This window comes from Hemicordylus capensis, chromosome 1 (genome assembly GCF_027244095.1).
Source record: "Hemicordylus capensis ecotype Gifberg chromosome 1, rHemCap1.1.pri, whole genome shotgun sequence".
NCBI classification, from domain to species: domain Eukaryota; kingdom Metazoa; phylum Chordata; class Lepidosauria; order Squamata; family Cordylidae; genus Hemicordylus; species Hemicordylus capensis.
The window spans coordinates 20,025,307-20,046,290 of record NC_069657.1 but is presented as its reverse complement, the minus strand read 5'-3'; the positions used below and the strand labels follow the sequence as shown (position 1 = coordinate 20,046,290).

General features: G+C 44.6%; 1 protein-coding gene across 2 annotated transcripts in view; it reads left to right on the top strand.

Annotated features, from left to right (window-relative positions):
• Positions 1-20,984, top strand: part of ASPG (asparaginase) — a 115,383-nt gene that overhangs the window by 59,020 nt on the left and 35,379 nt on the right. For both annotated transcript variants that reach the window (XM_053288575.1, XM_053288651.1), the window contains exons 10-12: positions 3,093-3,212; positions 6,201-6,296; positions 8,800-8,963. In XM_053288575.1, coding sequence (XP_053144550.1) covers positions 3,093-3,212; positions 6,201-6,296; positions 8,800-8,963 — 380 coding nt within the window. The remainder of the gene's footprint in view (positions 1-3,092; positions 3,213-6,200; positions 6,297-8,799; positions 8,964-20,984) is intronic.

The window sequence follows — 20,984 nt, the reverse complement described above, 5'->3', positions numbered from 1 at the left end:
ATAGCGCACCACTTTTGATCTTGACGATGGCATCAACATCAATGTCAATGGTCCTTGTCCCAAGTTCATCTCCTTCAATTCTGAAGACACAGGCAGTGGGTTGCAGGCACCTCTCCTTCTTCACTTATCATTGTAGACTTCTCACCTGAGAATTCCCCAACCAATTCTGTCCAGGTTCTAATTTGAGTTCAAAATGACAACCTTTTAAAGAAGACTCCCCAGCTGTATCTGTGCCAGATAAGGCTACTTCAAAGAACTTGATGGGTTTTGCACAATCTACCCATTGGTATCCACCTTCAGAGGTTTCTCAATGCACAGTTTAGATGGAGATGAAGAAATCGAAGCAAGTCCTATAGCAAAAACTCTTTCAGCATCTCCAGCTAGAGTGACACTTATGACCTCTCCCTCATATACACTAACCTTTAGTTGGAGATAGATAGATACCACTACTCAGTCCCAACTTTTCATCCAAGGGATGCCCAATGGATTATTGGAGTTCACTGGGAGCACTAGACCCTGGCTGTGTATGCAGTTTTAGACAGTTCAAGGATCCCTATTGTTTTCCATCACTTCAATGCATGACTTTAGTGAATACAAATTGTGGAAACTGAGGAAATTAAGAGGAAACCCTGAAAAAAGTGATAACTTGAAAGGCCTAAACAGGAACTCTTCTTTTAAAAGAGCTTCTGTACCAGCTCAACTGCAATGTCCTGTGAAAGAAACATCTCAAGGAGATGGTCAAACTCATCATAAAAGCCCTGATGTGGAAATCATCCATCATTCTCCAGTGCTTTCAGGAAAATCCCCTGAAAAGGAAAATTCAGATGATGATTATGATTCCTTCATTGATTCTGATGAGGATTCCGCCCAAACAGAAAACCCCTCAGATCCATCACCAGATGAAAATATACTCAACCAACTATCTAACTTAGCTATGGAAGAAACAAAATCTTACCATATTCAAGTGGCAGAAATGACTAAAACTCTGGTTTTTTTGGAATGGGAAAACAACAATCCAAGAGGTGAAAGATCCAGTCTATAACTTCATGTCCTGTTCTTCTTCTGCACAACCAACATCGCTACCTGTGTTGCTGATTCTGACAAATTTAGCTAAATGGGATTGGGAGATCCCATCAAACTGTATCTCGGTTTAGATTAGAAAGTTTCTATAGGATTCAGGAAGAATCATGCCCTCCTCTTTTCAAGCAACCACCACCAAACTCCTTGATTGTTGATTGTACCATGGGCAGTAAATGGGGAAAAAACAACATTCAGACCCATTATGCGAGGAGGGCAGCAAACTGGATGCCTTGGGCTGTATTCAGCATCATGTCTAACCATTAAGATAGCCAGTTACATGGCCTGTATGGCCAAAAACCATTATTCTGTTTGGGACAATTTAAAAGATGTACCAACAGTTTAAGTTTAAAGCCAGGATAAGTTTAAAACTCTGTTAGCCATGTCAGCTGTTGTCACAACACTTGAGCACAGCTAAACACCTAATGGAAATGGAGTTCTATTCCATTGCAGGCACTGTGTCCCCAAGACGACAAGCGTGGCTTTGATCAACTTCCCTTCCTAATGATATGAAGGACAAGACTGAAAATTTGCCACTTGATGGGGAGAGTCTTTTCAGCTCACAGACTGATGAGACCATGGAGAAAATGAAGAAATCATACTGCAAAGCCTGTCAAATGCCTCCATGAAAGTCCATGTGGCTGCACTCTCAGCAAGACATCTGGGGTGGGATGCATAGTCTGTTTTCTCTCATTCTTATTCGAAAAGGGTCCTGAAAGGGATCAATAACTTATTTCCTCCAGTTAGAGAGCCTGTTGAACCCTGGAGCTTTTCGTTGGTCCTTTCTCTACTAACAGAGCCTCCCTTTGAACCTCTAGCCTCTACTTCATTTATGTTACTCTCCCTAAAAACAGATTTCTTGGCCATAACATCAGCAAGGAGAGTCGGTGAACTAACAGCTCTTAGGATTGACTCCCCTTACACAAAGTTCTTTCCAGACAAAGTTGTCATGAGAACAGATCCAACTTGTAAACTTAAGGTCGTCTCAGAGTTTCACATAAACCAAGACACAATCTTACATTCATTATGAACCTATCTACTCCTCTGGAGAATCCCATGGATGTCGGTAGATTAATTCTGTCCTAGATGGAAAGAACAAAAACTTTCAGGAAATCCCATAGACTATTTGTCTCCTTTAAGGGAAAGAAAAAAGGACAACCTGTCTCCAGACAAAGACTTTCACACTGGCTAATTGAAGTAATTTTCATGTGCTACAACATACAGAAGGTTAAGCCTCTGTCTAGAGACAAGACACACTGTACGAGAGCAATGGCTACATCGGCAGTTTGTATCTTTGGAAGAAGTAGGATGGACATTTGCAAAGCAGCGACATGGTCTTTGGACCTCCCTCTTGTAAGACATTATGCTGTGGACATCCGCTCAGCAGCGAAGGCCAACTTTGGCCAGGCAGTTCTAAAGATGGTGCTGTAACTACATCCTAGCACCAACCCCGCCCCCGTTCAGGTGAGCTCACCAGTCACTCATTTTGTGAGGGAACATGGATCACCTTAAAGATAAACAGTTTGCTTACCTGTAATAGGTGATCTTTTGGTGATCCAGGTTCATACACAAGACCCGTCCGGCCTTCACCGCTGCTAGGATGCTTCCACAGTAACAATCACTTACCTGTCCTCATCCATCCACATTACATCGATCCTCACAGCGGTCATTCAGGAACTGAGCAACAGGCACTTTAACCTCTGAAAATAAAGGTGGGTGGAGTCAAGAGCACCTTGAGGAGCTGAAGAATTCTTCCACGGGGGTTACTGTGCAGGTGCAGAACCCATTTTGTGAGGGAACATGGATCACCTTAAAGTTCCATTCTTTCCCAGGGTTCTACATGTGTACAGTTGTACATGCGTAGGCCGCGTGCAGTCAGCTGTTGTGGGCAGGGCCTATACACACAAACAGGACATGTATACTATTTAAACGTCTGCATAAGACTAGTATCAAATTTGAATTCTTTTCCTTGGATCTCAGCCTGATTACTTATTTCTTTTCCCCCCTTCCCCCAGATGCTGAGTGAGAATCTGAGAGGAGAGATGACTTCTATGCCTGTAGGAGCAAAGATCACCCTCAAAGACAGCAGGTTTATTCAAGAGATTGCCAGATATCTGCATGTTAGCTGCAAGGAGGTACCTCTTTAAACAGTACTGTTAAAGCAGAAAGCCCATGGCTAAAGGGGCAGCCCTCGGGGACCCGGGTCTCAGCCTGGTCCCTCAGGTTGAGGCTGTGGCCAGGAGCACTTTTTACCAGCTGTGATTGATATGACAACTCTGTCTGTTCCTTGAGGAGAATTTATGTATATATTTATCATATGTTTATACTGCCTGATATGTACATCTCTAGGCGGTGTACAAAATTTAAAACAATACAGGTGAAACTCGGAAAATTAGAATATCGTGCAAAAGTCCATTAATTTCAGTAATGCAAATTAAAAGGTGAAACTGATATATGAGACAGACGCATTACATGCAAGGCGAGATAAGTCAAGCCTTAATTTGTTATAACTGTGATGATCATGGCGTACAGGTCATGAAAACCCCAAATCCACAATCTCAGAAAATTAGAATATTACATGGAACCAAGAAGACAAGGATTGAAGAATAGAACAATATCGGACCTCCGAAAAGTATACAGTGTACTGTGCTTGATTGGCCAGCAAACTCGCCTGACCTGACCCCATAGAGAATCTATGGGGCATTGCCAAGAGAAGGATGAGAGACATGAGACCAAACAATGCAGAATTGCTGAAGGCCGCTAATGAAGCATCCTGGTCTTCCATAATACCTCATCAGTGCCACAGGCTGATAGCATCCATGCCACGCCGCATTGAGGCAGTAATTGCTGCAAAAGGGGCCCAAACCAAGTACTGAATACATATGCATGCTTATACCTTTCAGAGGTCCAATATTGTTCTATTCTACAATCCTTGTCTTCTTGGTTCCATGTAATATTCTAATTTTCTGAGATTATGGATTTGGGGTTTTCATAAGCTGTACGCCATGATCATCACAATTATAATAAATTAAGGCTTGACTTATCTCGCTTTGCATGTAATGCGTCTGTCTCATATATCAGTTTCACCTTTTAATTTGCATTACTGAAATTAATGGACTTTTGCACGATATTCTAATTTTCCAAGTTTCACCTGTATTTAAAAATCAACACAGATCAAAATACACAAAATGATAAAAACAGTAGCATATAACAGAAACACAATGAAAACAGTAGCACAAAACAGTTATTAAAACAAATTATTAAAATAATGACCTGAAAACATTGGTACACCAGCTGGTAACCTCCAGGTTGGACCACTGCAATGTGCTCTGTGTAGGGCTGCCTTGGTACGTAGTTTGGAAACTTCAGTTAGTTCAAAATGCAGCAGCCTGGTTGGTCTCTGGGGTATTCCAGAGACCACATTATGCCTGTTCTAAAACCGTTGCACTGGCTGCTGATACGTTTCCGGGGAAAGTATAAAGTGCTGGTTATTCCCTTTTAAAACCCCGAATGGCTTAGGACCAGGTTATTTGAGAGAGTGCCTTTCCCTACAGGGACCCCACCACTCACTAAGATCATCAGGAGGGCTCCGTTTTTGTGTGCCACCAGTTCATCTGGTGTCGACCTGGGATTGGGCCTTCTTGGTTGTCACCCCTGGGTTGTGGAACATGTTTCCTGTGGATATAAGAGGATTATCTTCCTTGGGGCCTTCAGGAGAGTTTTAAAGTAGTACACCACTCTGGGCTCCTTGGAGGAAGAGCGGGATATAAAATGTAAAAATAATAATAATCTTTTTAGCCTGGCTTTTAATGATATCTAGTTTTAATTTTAAATTTCAATCTAGTTTAAATGGTTGTTTTTTTTTTTTAAAAAGTAATTGTTTTATTATGTGTTTTTATTCTAATGTAAACCTCCCTGAGCCACTTTAGGAAGAGCGGGATATAAACAGACTAAATATATAAATAAATAAATAGCCCCATTCCCCTTGCACAATGGCACAGCTTTAGTGTGGATGTCACCACTGTTTCACCAGCACAGTGCTTGGCTGGATGTCAGCCGTTATTTTTTGGCATTAGTATTCACTCACATATTTTAAACACGGCGTCCTGTAGTTACTCAAAACATTTCTAAATTGGATTTTAACTTGGTTGGTTGTTTTTTTAAATCTACTGCTCCTCTGCTTTTTAGTTCTTGTACTGTTATAGTCTGTGCTTTGTTAGCCTACTTTTCCAGTAGGCTTGTGAGATCACCCGACATTCCGTCCGTGTATCTGTCTTCACCCTCTTCAACTCCTCAACGCCTGGACCAATATGAACCAAATTTGGTGCTGTTGTAGGGACACCTCAATGGCATTGTTTGTAATGATGTCATCCACCCTGATCCAAGATGGCAGACGCATGAACGCTTGAGGCACAAGTAGGCCATCTTGTGAACCACCTAACCTATTTGAACCAAATTTAGTTGACTTGTAGAGATAGTGAAAGGAAAGTAGGCAGATTAGTTCTTTCTAGAACAACTTGTTTTTTTTAATGATAGTTTTGTGTGCATTTTGAGCCACCATGAACAACTAGGAGAGATGGGTATATATTTGTTAAATACAATCAATAAAATTTTCTGAAATAATGGAAATACAGGATTGGAAATTGAGGGGACCTACAGTTTTGTATAAATAGAAGAAACTGAAAGGCCATCTAATCCAACCTTTTCCTTTAAAGCAGAATGTGAGCCAGATCAATGTGTGCCACAAAGAAGGAACAGGTGTGTTCTTCAGGAAGGCACTTGCAGAGCAAGTGGTTCTAGACACCTCACAAAAAACAGTCAAGCTCTGTATAGGCATGATGAAACAAGATTCTGGGAAATATAAAGTGATACACTAATGTTTGGTATTATACCTGTGTCTGGGGTGTGTGTGGGGTGTGTGTGTGTGTGTGTGTGTGTGTGTGTGTAATACAAAGTTTTTATATATAAAGATTTTTATATATTTTACAGAAAAATTGTATACTCAAATTGTGTGTTCTGTATTTTTATTCCATGATGATTTTGAGCTGCCTTGAACCTCCAAGAGAAAAGGTGGGATAGAGACGTTCAAAATAAACAAATAATAGTTTATTTTACTTTCTTAGGAGCTAGCGGCTGTTAGGGATGCTTTGACTCCTTCTCTGGCATGTGCGGCTGCAAAAACCGGTGACTTGGATGCCCTAAAAGCCTTGCAGAACATGGTAAAAACTCTTATTTATTGTATTCTGAGCAAATCTCCCACCCTGAATCATCCCAATTGCATTTCCACTGCAAGTAGCTTGGGACCACAAATTTTGGATGGCCCTGCTTAACCAGCCATGGTTTATGACTGCCACCGACCATGTCTTTCCCTTGCACAGAAACATGGAGGAGGGAGGATCTCATGTCATGTGAACTTCAGAGGTGATCAGAAGTCAGGCACAACATCAGAGTTCTGCCCACCTCTGTGCTGGAGCAGGTAGTTGCTAGATTAAAAAGTATGGTTGGCCCTGGCATTATGCCATCCAGCCTCTAAATGTGAAAGGAGAATAAAAATCCAAGACAGTCTTTTAGCAGGAAAAAAACAATTGCATGTAGCCATGCTCATCCATTAGGAAACACCCCAAAGAAACAAGAGACTGATCCAAATACCTGCTGACCTTATATTTTTCAGGAGAGTGTAGCTATTGCTTCTTTGTCCCCAGGTCTTTTTTTCGCACATAGCAAAGTCCAACCTATAAAGTTTGCAAAATATTTCCTCCACTTCATCTTAAAGCGATTAGATCAGATGTACACATGTAGCAGAATAAGGCAGTAAAATCCTGAGGTGACAGCAACAACTGTAATAATTCAGATTGGAGATAGGGACCCATTTTTGAATGCTCTCCCATGTAAAAAGCTCTCTGCCAGAAGAAAACTAGCTTATCGGGGGAGACGTCTTTGCCAGTGCTCGTTTTGCTGTGCTAGTTTTCATTCCTGCAGGAACTTTATTTTACGTAGCAGAGCATTCAAAAGTGATATTGCCCCTTCCTGTCTGAAGTAGTACCGTCTATCACTGCATTTCCACCTCGGTATAGCCTTACTACTGATGAATGGTGATTTAGCCTCTTGTTCAGCAACAACATTTTCTATCCCCTCCCCTATGTCTCCCCCCCACTTTTTTTTTTTTTTGGCTTGAAATGCAGTCTGAAGAATAATTCTGGTAGATGCAAAACCTTGCTTGCTACTCTGTGACATTTTTGTCGATCGTTTTAAAGGAATTACCCTACTTATGTGTTTGGATTTTGGTATGGAATTTGTCCATCTGCTACTTGAAATTGTGTGGATGGATAAGGGCCCAGCTTAGAGTTTTGACCATCTCTGTAGTCAGGGGCAGAGCGCCACCATTGGACAAACGGGTTCAAAGAACCCAGGCTGCTGCCCCCAGGGGCCGCACCTTGTGGCCCCAGACACGCTCTCCATGTCTGCCGTCAGATGGGGGGGCGTTATTTTGCTCCCAGACGGGGCCACATGGGACCGAAATCAGCCCGCGCTGCATTGTCAGTGTGGCTGGAGTGACTCTCCCTGCTTTTTAAAGGCAGGGAGAGCCACTCCTGGCATCGTTGCCAATGCAGCGGAGCTGATCTCCCTCCCAAATGGGGTGCCGGAACCCCATTTGACAGGGAGACCACACCCCCATGTCTGACATCAGATGCGAGGGGCGTGGCTAGCTGGCCACCTGTATCTGATGTCAGACGTGGGGGTGGGGCCAGGGGGCAGCGGCTGAACATGGGTCGCAGCCAGCCTCCCTCCGCCACTGTCTATAGTCCTATTTCAGACATTGAGCCCTTGCTCATGACTGGTGTGAAAGGGCTACAAGGTCAGTGGGGAGGAAGCCTTTAAAAGCTTACCTCCTCACAGACTATCCTCGTCGAGAGCCTGGGTGCGGAGATCGCGCGCCCAGACGTGCAACTCCTGGAAATCGGGGTGCCAGAAGGCCTCGCCCTGCCCCCAGAACCCCCACAATGCACCTCACGAGTGCGCAGTGCATTATGGCAATCGCCGTCCCCTCCCCGAAGCCGGCCAGGAGCCCTGCAGTCTGCCAGCCCCAGCTGCAAGTAGACTGTGCTTGCTCTCTTCACCTCATTTAGGAGGGTGGCTGGCTTGGCGGGTTTGCTGCCGAGCGCCACCGGGGTTGGGCCCGATCCTGGGGCTCTCACGCATGGGCAGGACCAGGCTTGACTTTGTTAGCCCGGTTTTGCCCACGAGTGAGAACAGCGTCATTATGTTGTTCATATGTTCTTACAGGTGTCTGCAGGTATATACATGTATTTGCATGGACGACTACATGCCTTCACTTGAAATGTGAACCTAGGCACAGTCCCACACGCAGGCTGTGGACAGGAAGTGTTCTCCTGTATGTGCTTTCAGCAGAATGTATGAATAACTGAATGTGTGTACAGATCTACGTGTATGCACACCGTACACAGGTTGTACATGCATTGAACATAATGTGTGAATAGGACTCGAGTGCCTTGGCTTTCCTGGATTGCCATGGGGAAGGCAAACTAAAGACATACATGAATCCCAGACATCATGATGGAATGTAGGGGAGGAGGTATTTTTCTTGGTTGTGTTAGGCCCAAGCAGTGATGAACTAGAAATGTTATGGCTATATAGGCAAGACCTTTGTTAGGTGTCTGAACGATGTCTTTAAAGGCACTCTTTTGAACAAACTTGTCACAGGGTGGAAACCTAAGCTCTGGGGATTTTGATGGCCGCACGCCACTGCATGTCGCGTCTTGTGAGGGCAATTTGGAAGTAGTTGAATACCTACTGAAGACTGGTGCGACTGTGTATGCAAAAGACCGGTTTGGAGCTACTCCGCTGATGAATGCTATCCAGTTCAGGTATTTTGAAGTGAATGCATTTTATATTACACTCCCTTGAGGGATAAGATCAATGCCACTTTATATAAACCCAGCTCTATTATACATGCTGCTTTGGAATGGTTTGGAGGCTGATGGTGTTGTGAACACGAAATGCAAGTGCCTCACACTTTCTGTTCCTCTGCAATATTGTTTGCTCCGTAGTAATCGTTCACATTGCCATTGTCCTGGAGATATGGAGAATATCCCTGCATCAGGAGCTTGCACATCTCCCAGGCAAGGGACATGGATAAGTTGTATTTTAGATAACCACCTCTGTCAGAAATTCTAAGAAAACATATTTAGCTTCCTCAGTAGCCAGAGGTTTTCTCCTAACAAAGAAGAGATTTGCACATGACAGGGTTGTAGAGTGAACAGGAAGCATAAGTCCCTGTTCCTTCAGAAGAACACCTTACCATGCTTGTCCACCATGCCCTTTACAATACCCACACTTGTAACTATGCTCTTGGATTAACTTGGAGTAATTTATTCAAAACCAGGAATAACAGACAGACTGCATTCTAGACTGAGGGAAGACAATGTTAGATACCCTGGGGGAGCAAGCAGATTTAGAGGCAAAGTTTTTGAAAGAAGTAGTAAAGTTTTTTGGGTATAACGCTGAGGCACAGAGTAAAATGAGGTAGTTGGCAACCAGTTGCACAGGGAGTGAAGGCAACTCCCAGGAAATGATAAGAGGAAGGAGAGAGAGAGAGAGTGAGAGTGTTGGAATGAGAGCAGAAAGAGGGCAGAGAGAATAAAGAGAGATATTAAAGCTTTAATACCTGTCTTTATCTGTTTCATGGGTGAATCTTGTGCAGGGTTCGGAAGTCTCAGCTGCAAAGATTCCGCCAGAGCGGAAGGAAAGGCAAGGCAGCAGGGTGCCAGCTTGGAACCCAGTTCCAACGGATATGGCTCTCCACATGCCATAGGAACACAGGAAACTGATTTCTACCGTGTCAGACCATTGGTCCATCTAGCTCAGTACTCCCCACCCGGACTGGCAGTGGCGTCTTTATGATTGCAGGCAGGAGTCTCTGTTAGCCCTGTCTGGAGATGCCAGGGAGGGAACTTGAAACATTCTACATGCAGATGCTCTTCCTAGAGCGCCCTGTCCCCTAAGCGGAATATCTTCCAGTGCTTACACATGTAGTTTCCCATTCAAATGCAAACCAGGGTGGGCCCTGCTTAGCAAAGGAGACTATTCATGCTTGCTACCACCAGACTAACTCTCCTCCCATATCTTAGCAGAATGAAGCCCATAGTTGAGCAAAAGAAGCACTGGACTTTCTAAGGCAGTTGGGCACAGGCGTTGGCAAAAAAAACCCCCAACTTCACATATACAGACCACTGATGGGGTCTGAGCTGTCAGTGACTGAGCAAGAGAGAGATCTTGGGGAGGTGGGGGTGGACAGCTCGTTGAATGTGTCGACTCAGTGCACAGCAGCTATGAATAAGGCAAATTCCATGCTAGGGATCGGTAGGAATGGGATTGAAAATAAAAATGCTACTATTATTATGCCCTTATACAAATCTATGGTGCGGCCGCATTTGGAGTACTGTGTGCAGTTCTGGTCACTGTATCTTAAGACGGACATTGTAGAACTGGAAAAGGTGCAGAAGAGGGCAACTAATAGTAATATTAATAATATTAAATAAGCTTTATTTTTTAGTTGACTCATAACAAATTGTTCTCCAGGCAGCTAACAAATAAAGTTGATCAACTCCAGGCCCTTGACCAAAATGACCAGGGGCCTGGAGCACCTTCCTTGTGAGGCAAGGCTAAGCATCTGAGGCTTTTTAGTTTGGAAAAGAGGCGACTACGTTCCAGGAAGACATCATAGAGGTGTATAAAATTATGCATGGTGTAGAGAGAGTGGACAGAGAGAAATTTTTCTTCCTCTCTCACAGCGCTAGAACCAGGGGTCATCCCATGAAACTGAAGGCCAGGAATTTTAGGACAAACAAAAGGAAGTACTTTTTCACACAGCGCATCATTAATGTATGGAGTTCTCTGTCATGGGATGTGATGATGGCCACTATCTTGGATGGTTTTAAAAGAGGCTTAGACAAATTTATAGAGGACAGGTCTATCAATGGCTACTAGTCTGGTGGCTATAGGCCACCTCCAGCCTTAGAGGCAAGTTGCCTCTCAATACCAGTTGCAGAGGAGCAACAGCAAGAGAGAGGGCATGCCCTCATCTCTTGACTGTAAGCTTCTCTGAGGTATCTGGTGGGCCACTGTGTGAAACAAGATGCTTGGGCGTTATCCAGCAGGGCTATTGTTAACTTCTTATATTGAAACTCTAAGCCCCGAAAAGGGCTCTTTCTAGGGTTTTCGGTGACTTCTTACACTCTAAATCAGTGATCTTCACTATTTTTCATAGGGGCCACTTTGGCAAAAAAACACCCTTCAGTCTGAGAGCCGTTTCTTACTGTGATGTCCTCTGCACTTTTCTCAGTGCTGGGAGGGCCCTTTAAAAGAGAGAGCTCTCACTCTTTGGAGCTCTAGGAGGAAAGCCCTAAGCCTCCCAGCACTCTGTGCACACCTTCCGAGATGGTGCAGGGGCTCAAGAAGGCTCTGTTTCCCTTCAAGGAGCCCACTGGAACTAGGCTAGGCATGGTTGCCTCTGCATTGTGACAGGGGCACTGTGCAGAGTATTCAGCTTGGCCAAAGCTTCACACAGGCCCAATAAACAATTCAGGAGCCACTCTTCGGGTTGATGGGGGACTCTCACTGGCCCTTACAGTGAAGAACACTGCTCTTAACACAGTCTCCCGCTCTCCCCTACTACACTCTGCTCATCTTCTATACATTCCTATATTTTCCTCCCTGTATTCCTGGAGCTTAAATTTCCCGTCTCTCCCTATGTAAGTTTAGTCTCTTTTCTCCACTCCACTGGCCCAGAATACAATCTCCTTTTTCTAGTCCTTGTCAAGAAACTACAGGCACTGCAAAAGACGCAGATCTGGTTGGGAGAATCAGTTGAGAAAAATAACTACGTGTCTTCAAGTTGTCCTGGTTACACAGATCTGCTACTAGCACGGTAGCCTATCTGTGTTAGCTTTGCCGGTGATTCACCTTCTCTCCCCCCCTGCCCCACTCCATATCTACAGGATTCCAAGCATACAAAGTGTTCTCCTTAAGAGTGGGCTGGATGCCAGTTGTTCTGGCTCCCGCTGGGGAGAAGGACTCCACAGTCTCAGTATTTTGCACTGCAGATAGGTCATAATGTCACCTGGCACACAGTTAATAGTAGTCACTGTGACAATCTGATGGCTAATCATACCACTCTGATAAAAGAATTTAAAAATTCCCTAGAGCACGCCAAACCAATTTGCTCCTGAACACAGGTGGCCGTCATCCAGTACACCCGTTCAAGCTGTTCCTGCAAACATTGATGTACGTGTGCGTATGTATGTGTGTTTAAACCACACCCAGTGACTGCCTGAGGAATTTCACATGAGTTATTCAGATTCTTTTGCTTTACCACTCCCATAAGAGACTACTACAAGGACTCTTGATCTTTTTAAAGCTGCCGAAAGGGGAGTTGGAGAAGAGCAGTGTTTTGGTTCAGGCTTAAGCTGTTGTCAAGTTGAGAAGATGAGCTAAATCAGTTGTCAGAGGCTGTGGCAGTGGCTTCAGGCAACTTCCACAGCCAACATACTTCACTGCAAAGCTTAAGTGGAATTGGATGATTGAAAACCTATAGAATTAGTAAAGTATATGTTGTATTGGGGAATGAATTCTACACAAAAAGAAGATTGTGCTACAGAAACATTTTAATTCTGCAAGTGTAGCCATTTAATAAAATTGGAGTGGTGGTGGTGATAGACAAGAACTTTGCCGTCACACAGTCTCAACATGTTGCAGGGGTTAGAGTATTGGGCTAGGGCCAGGGAGACCTGGGTTCAAATCATCGCTCATGACCCTTACTGGGTGATCTCAGGTCAGCTGCTATCTCTCAGCCTAACCTGCTTCACAGTATTGTGGTGAGGAGAAGGTAGGTGTTTCATCTAAGCTGCCCTGTGCTCCTTGGAGGCAGGGTAGGCTATGTGAGTAATAGTACTAATAGCCCTGTACCCTGAAGCAGACCCCCTCATACATAACAATTCCTAACAGATTCATCTATAAAATTAAAAGAATATAGGACCACTTCACTTGATCAGCAGTAAGTCCTGGCCATATTGCGATGTCCAGCATCTATTTTTAACTAAGTGCATTGGCCTTTAATCTCTGGGCGTTCCGGTGTGGACAGACCAGGTTTATTTAATTTTATTTATATACCACCACCTAACAAAAAAAAATCTCTAGGTGGCTTATACCAAAATTAAAACACACCAATTAAAACAGCCGTCAAAATGTAGGTTTGTGGCTCAGCTGCAGGTAGGTGCAAAATAGTGATTCAGGGGAATGGATCTAGACTTATAATTAAGGAACAGAAGGTCTCTGAGCATGTGTTCAGATCAGGAAATTGTTTTCAGGACCAGGAGGGAGCTCATGCGGAGTCCCTTAGGCAAAAATCCACTCCAGTTTCCACCCCGCAAGCTTTCTTCATTTGAGCTACCTAATCTAGAAAAATTGAAGCAAACAGAAGCCTATTTGTTGTTGTTAAACAGTTGGGAATCAGAAATCCTTGCTGATCTACTAGAAATCATCCTGAGATCTCGGAGTAGATTCTGACCTACCTTCTGCCCACCCCAACTCCAGATTATGATGTGGCAAAGACAGAGAAAGCACAGTTGGGCTAATTGTAAAGGTAAAGTGTGCCGTTGAGTCGTTTTTGACTCCTGGCGACCACAGAACCCTGAGGCTCTGGTGTAGAATACAGGTAGAATGCAGGAGGGGTATACCATTGCCTTCTCCCATGTAGTATGAGGTGATGCCTTTCAGCATCTTCTTATATCGCTGCTGCCCGATCTAGGTGTTTCCCATAGTCTGGGAAACATACCAGCGGGGATTTGAACCGGCAACCTCTGGCTTGATAATCAAGTCATTTCCCCGCCGTGCCATTAGGTGGCATGCCCAAATATCATAGCACACAGATACCTCAGACATCATGCACTGGATCACTCCATGCAAGTGATCATAAAGTGAAAGGAACGAGACCCAGTTTCCCTCTTTTACCCCTTCCTACAAGTCTGCTTTATTAATCCAGAGAGCTTCCAGTGATTCCAGCAAGTAAGCTAAATCGTATGCTAAAGAATTTCCATCATGGAAATCATCCATTCCCCCCAACCCCCCAAAATCTTGCTGCTGTTTTAAAAAGAAAAGTTAAACCTCTTGTCTCTTATGATGGACTCCGTCTAATGTCTAGTTTGTTGTTAAGCAGCCCAACTATTTTGCTTATGAGAATATTGCTTTTCTGCAAGGATTGTATACTGTGCCCCTAGCATGGTATCATCCAAATAGCCTTAGTGGTAATATTCACTTGCTTGTGTCCTGCAGTAGTTCTGAGGCATATCTTGCCGTTTTTATGTAAACAAGCTTAGGACATGAAGTAACTCTGTTTGTCAATAAACACATAACTTCTTAGTGCACCTCTGAGATCTGTGAGCAATTCAGGAGCAATTGCATCCAAATGGGACATATGAAGCTGCTTTATACTGAGTCAGGCTATTCCTCTGTCTAGCCTCATCTTGTCTACTCTGACTGGCAGCAGCTATCCAGGGCAGGGGTATTGCTCATCAGATACTACCTAATCCTTTGTAAATGGAAGATGTCAGGATCTTCTGTATGCAAAGCATGTGCTTTATCACTGGGCCCATCATGGAACCATGACGGCGGGTGAAAGCAGTAACATAAGGCCAAATTACTGACCATAGTATCCTTCTGGACCGCCTGAGGGAGGTGGGATCGGGTGGCACTGTTTACAGTGGGTTCCACTCCTACCTCTCTGGCAGATTCCAGATGGTGTCACTTGGAGACTGTTCTGCTAAGCAAGAACTAAAGTGTGGAGTCCCACAAGGCTCTGTACTGTCTCCAGTGCTCTTTGACATCTACATGAAACCTTTGGGAGAGATCATCAGGAGGTTTGATGCAGGGTATTATCAATATGCTGATGACACCCAGATCTACTTCTCCATGTTGATCTCATCAGGAAATGGCATATCTTTCCTAAATGCCTGCTTGGAGGCAGTAATGGGCTGGATGAGGGACAAGAAACTGAGGATGAATCCAAATAAGACGGAGGTACTGACTTGGGGGGGGGGCAGGACCCAAGAGATGGTTTAGATCTGCCTGTTCTGGATGGGATTACACTCCCCCTGAAAGATCAGATCCGTTGCTTGGGAGTGCCAGCTTCATCTGATACATCCATATCTAGAGGTGAATGACCTTATAACAGTGGTACATATGCTGGTAACCTCCAGGCTTGACTACTGTAATGCGCTCTACAGGTATGTGGGGCTGCCTTTTGTTCATAGTCTGGAAACTGCAATTGGTACAGAATGCGACAGCCAGCTTGGTCTCTGGGACAACATGAAGGGACTACATAACACAGGTATTAAAGGAACTTCACTAGCTGCTGATATGCTTCAAGAAGACCAGCTGCTCGACCAACTCAGCATCCAGATGTGAGCATAGAGGGGACACCACGTCTCTGGCCATGGAGAACAACCTCTCGCTTGAGACACTAGTTGGAGGGCATGAGAGGAACCGTCTAGCAACGGTTGCCAAGTCTGGCCAGACATGGTGATGCATTGCCCAAGACTGGCATGGCTCCATCTCCTGGCTTCCTCCTGGCTCCGGCAGGTGGAGCAGAACAGACTGCTCAACGCTGCTGCAAGGAGGGGCAGGCTCCTCCTGTCCCCCTGGCAAGGCACCAAAGAAGCCCTCTGTACTGGGTGGCGGAACGTGGAGGTGGCACTGGCCGCTCCGTCAGTGCCACCACCAGATAAACCATGCTGCTACACTGGGAAGAAGTGGTGGTGGCGGCGGCAGTGCTGCTGGGGGTGGAATGCGCACTGCGAGGCTGCACACCAGTCCCCTCCTCCTGGTTGTCACCTGCACCTAGCCTCTTCTCTGCATGCCTGACATGCTTGACCAAGAGGTCCCTCCACCTGGGCCGCTCGTCAGGGGTGACAGCTCTGCCCTTCATCCTTGGGTGGCAGAACTATGCCAGGACATGCCATGCAGTTTAACCTAAGGGTGTCGTGAGCCACTACCCCAGTCCTCAGCCGACCTGCCAGGGCGACTGCGTCCCCAGTGGTCAGAGTGGCCTGGAGATCACCCATGGTCTTCTCAAGGAGAAGACCGGTGGGCAAAGCCCGGCTCAGCATAGCTGCCTCAGTACATAAGCTGTTCGTGGCATCATAGAATGGCTCGAGTACTAAGACCAGCTTGGAAATGAGCTTCCAGTCCTCAGTGGACAGGTCTCACACATCAAGCCACTACGCCTTCCCAGGCTGTGGATGGCTCCCTCTTGCTCCTGCAGGCACTGGAGCAAGAGCAAGGTGGAGTTCCACCCAGTAGGAACATCCTGGGGGATCAGGTGTTCAGGCAGGCCCAGCTCAATCTGCCTGGCCTTGAGCAGACACTTTGCTTTTTTGCTCCAGTGGAAGTGGCCAACAATCTTGCGGCACTGGTCCACAAGAGTGGCCATGGAAGCAGCAGGTTCTGGGGCGGGAACTAAACCTAACCTCTGCTGGCGCTTGGACTTTGCCTCCTTAAGTCCAAGCTCATCCTGCACCACCAGGTTCAAAGTATGTGCAGCGCAAGTGATGTGCACAAATCGAACCTGCCTGGCCACCTTACTAATGTTGACTGCGTTGTCAGTGACCATGAAGCCTCGGCGGAGGTTTGGCTCCCTGGCTTGCCAAGTCCCCACTTGACGGTCCATGATCGCTGACAACAAATCCGACCTGTGGTCTGTGTCCATCGCCTCCATATGCAACACTGCCCGAGAAGGCTTGTCTGCATGGGAGGAGATTGATACAGCTCCAGCAGTACCAGATGTCCCCTCACCCTCATGCCCCCACCAGTGGGCTGTCAGGGACATGAGGTCAGTGTGCAGCCTGCTGAGGCTTGTCCAGAGATCCGCAGTGAAGTGCACACTGGTGTAGGGCGCGGCTGCATGCAACTAGGCCAACACAGCCTCCCTGCATGCACAGTACAGGGATGGCACCACCCTTCTACAGAAGGTGGTGCATGAGGGGATTTTGTATGCTGAGGCAAGCATCTGGAGCAGACAGTGGAAGCTGACATTCTCCATGATATTAAAAGGCTGGTCGGCCAAAGCCATCATCTCTCCAATGGCCCAGGTAACAAGATATGGTTTGGGGCGATCACCAACCCCCACCACGACCAGCAAGAAAAACCCTTCCACTACCTGGCACTCTTCCACCCCTCTCAGCCATCTCTTTGGGGGCTTCTTTTTAAAACCTTGGTTGTTTCTTCTTCTTCTTCTTCTTCTTCTTCTTCTTCTTCTGCTTCTTCTGCTTCTTCTTCTGCTTCTTCTTCTGCTTCTTCTTCTTCTTCTTCTTCAAAAACCTTTTTGAAAGAATTGGGGGGCAAGGGGAAGAAGTGGGGTCAGTGTCTCAAGGAAGGGGACACTCGGGAGAAGGGCCAAGAACAGGGGCTGGGCTGACTTCAGCAGAGTGTGCCCCCTGCAGTTGGGGTGGGTGGTAAGGGAGGAGGCTAGAGTCTGTGCTCACCTCAGAGCCTGTAGTCTGGGCTGGACACAGGGAACAGACACAGTATAGGCTGCTGCTGCTGGACTACTGGCTTGGGGTGATGGCTGAAGGCTTTGCTTGTTTAAAGCAAAGTTGGGGGTGAGGGTAAATGGGCACAGTGAGGTGGCTGGAATGTGTGCCCACTCAGAGCCTGTAGGCTGCTGGGCAGAGAATATTAATGATACTATATATATTATGGGCACAGAGGGCTGGATGACAGGCTTCTGTTTTTAAACAATGGGGCGGGGACCTCTTTGGAATGGGAAAAAAGACAGAATTGTTTTTTTAAAACCACAAGGCTACGCTACCCTTCTAACCACCTACTAGTACTAGCTAACGGGGATCCCTCCCACAGACAGAACCCCTATTTAAACTTCTAAACTTAACACACAACTTTTAAAATTCAATTGCAACCCAAAACCTCCCTCCAAACAGGAAAACAAAACAAAACCCCAAGAATACACAAGGGTGGTATAGAAATCAAAATAAATAAATGAATGAATAAAATTCCAGAGATGTGTGTATAACTACTACTACTACTACTACTACTACTACTACTACTATTTATTTACACAGTCAGACAGGTGTTATTGACTGGTTTGTTTTACCCAGACATCGAGTCCTTCCCAAGGACCTGGGATGGCTGAATTTTATTGTCAATGTTGTTATAGATATCGTCGCAAGAATATAGGCTGTTCCCAGTAAAGCTGCTTTTTGTAATTGGCTGATGGTGATTTCGGTGGCCCCTATGGTGTTGAGGTGCTCTTCAAGGTCTTTTGGAACTGCACCCAGGGCGCCAATTACCACTGGGATTATTTTGGTCTTTTACTGCCACAGCCTTTCCATTTCAATTTGTAGATCTTTGTATTTGGTGATTTTTTCTATTTCTTTTTCTTCTATTCTGCTCTCCCCTGGTATTGCTATGTCGATTATTTAAACTTGTTTTTCTTTCTTCTCGACTACAGTTATATCTGGTGTATTGTGTGGCAGATGTTTGTCTGTTTGTAGTCGGAAGTCCCATAATATTTTTACATCTTCATTCTCTTCAACGTTTTCAATTGTATGGTCCCACCAATTTTGGGCTACAGGTAGCTTGTTTTTTTTGCAGATGTTCCAGTGTATCATCCCTGCTACCTTGTCATGTCTTTGTTTGTAGTCAGTCTGTGCGATCTTTTTACAACAGCTGATTAGGTGGTCTACTGTTTCATCTGCTTCTTTACAAAGGCGGCACTTGCTGTTTGTTCTTGATTTTCGACTTTTGCTCTTATTGCATTTGTTCTTAGTGCCTGTTCTTGTGCAGCCAGTATTAAACCCTCTGTTTCTTTCTTCAAGTTGTCATTCTTAAGCCATTGCCAGGTCTTGGTGATGTCTGATTTTCCAGTTATATTGTGCAAATATTGACCATGCAGTGGCTTATTTTTCCATTTTTCTGCTCGGTTCTTTACTTGTTCTTTCTTGTAGGCATGCTTCGTTTCATTGGTGTTGAATAGTTTCTCGTTATTGAACATTTGAAGTGCATATTCTTCACTGTCCTTGATATATTCTTCAAGGCCTCCTTTCTCCTCCTCTACTGTTTGATGGACTTGCAGCATTTCTCTTCCACCTGAGCTACGAGGAAGGTATAGCTATCTACGTCACTGCGGGGGTGCAGAGCATGATTGATGGTCATTATTTTCCTGGTCTTATGATCTAGTATCTCTAGCTCTGCCTGGGTCCAGTCTATTATTCCTGCAGTATGTCTGATAACAGGTATAGCCCAGGTGTTTATGGCGTGTATGGTGTTCCCGCCATTGAGTTTGGACTTGAGGATTTTTCTAACTCTCCTGATGTATTCAATTCCAATTTTTCTTTTAACTTCAGTGTGTGCACTGTTATCAGCCTGGAGTATGCCCAAGTATTTGTAATGTTCTTTCTCTTCCAGGTTCTTGATCTTGGTTCCATTGGGCAGTTCTATTCCTTCTGTTTTTCTTATTTTCCCTCTGTTCATTATTAATGCAGCACACTTGTCTAGTCCAAACTCCATTGCTACCTGTATATCGCTACTGAATATACGGACAGTGTTTAGCAGTGATTCAATTTCTGACTGGGACTTTCCATACAACTTCAGATCATCCATGTACAGCAGATGGTTGATTTGACTTGATGTTTTAGATGGTTGGTATCTGAGGTCTGTTTTGTTTAGTATTTGTGAAAGTGAAGTCATGGCAATTACAAACAACAGAGGGGATAGTGAGTCCCCTTGGAAAATACCTCTTCTAATGCTAACCTGTCCAAGTGTCTCACAATTGATTGTTAACTATGTATTCCACATGCTCATTGCTTTTTAAATAAATATCTGAATGTTTTTGCTGACACCAGTTGTTTCTAAACATTTTAGTATACATGTGTGAGGCAATGAGTCGAAGGCTTTCTTGTAGTCAATCCATGCAACACTTAGATTTGTTTTTCTTCTCTTGCAATTTTCTAAAATCATTTTGTCAATCAGCAGCTGGTCTTTTGTGCCTCTGGTGTTCGGGCAATTTCCTTTCTGTTCAACTGGAAGCTGTTTGTTAGTTAATAAGTGTTGCATGACTTCATCTGCTATTATTCCAGTTAATAATTTGAACATGGTTGGCAGGCAGGTTATCGGTCTATAATTACTTGGAACTGGACCTTTTGCTGGGTCTTTCATGATGAGATGAGTTTTCCCAGTTGTTAGCCATTGTTCAATATGACCTCCTTGCAAAATGTGATTGAACTGTTTTGATAGTTGTTTATGAAAGCTTTTTAGGTGTTTAAGCCAAAAGCCATGCAGTTCATCATCGTCTGGTGCAGTCCCATTTTTAATTTTCTTTGCTCTTTCACTTATTAATTCTGGTGTTATTATTAGATCTTGCATTTGTTGGTTACATTTTTTGACCTCTTTCATCCAGCCTGCTTTTTTATTATAATCTATTGGATTGTCCCATAATTTCCCCCAGAATTGCACTGTTTCTTCTTTATTTGGTGTTTCTACGTTTCTTGCAGTTTCTCCTTCTATGCTCTGGTAGAAACGTCTCTGATTCGACTGGAATTGGGGATTCTGCCTCTGTTGTGTAATTCTGGCTTCGTATCTGCTAATCTTCTTTGACACTGCTGTTATTTGCTGCTTTATTATTTCTAGGATTTCTCTAATTTTCCTTGAATCTAGATGGTATTTTTGGATCAGATACTGTTTGGTGTTTTCATTCTTCAGCTTCTTGTCTTTCATATCTTTCAATTTACTAACATCTGCTCTAAACCTGGAGATTTTATTTTCTAATCTAATCCTCCATTTAGGTGATGTACTACTTTCATTTTTTACAGGTCCGCTGA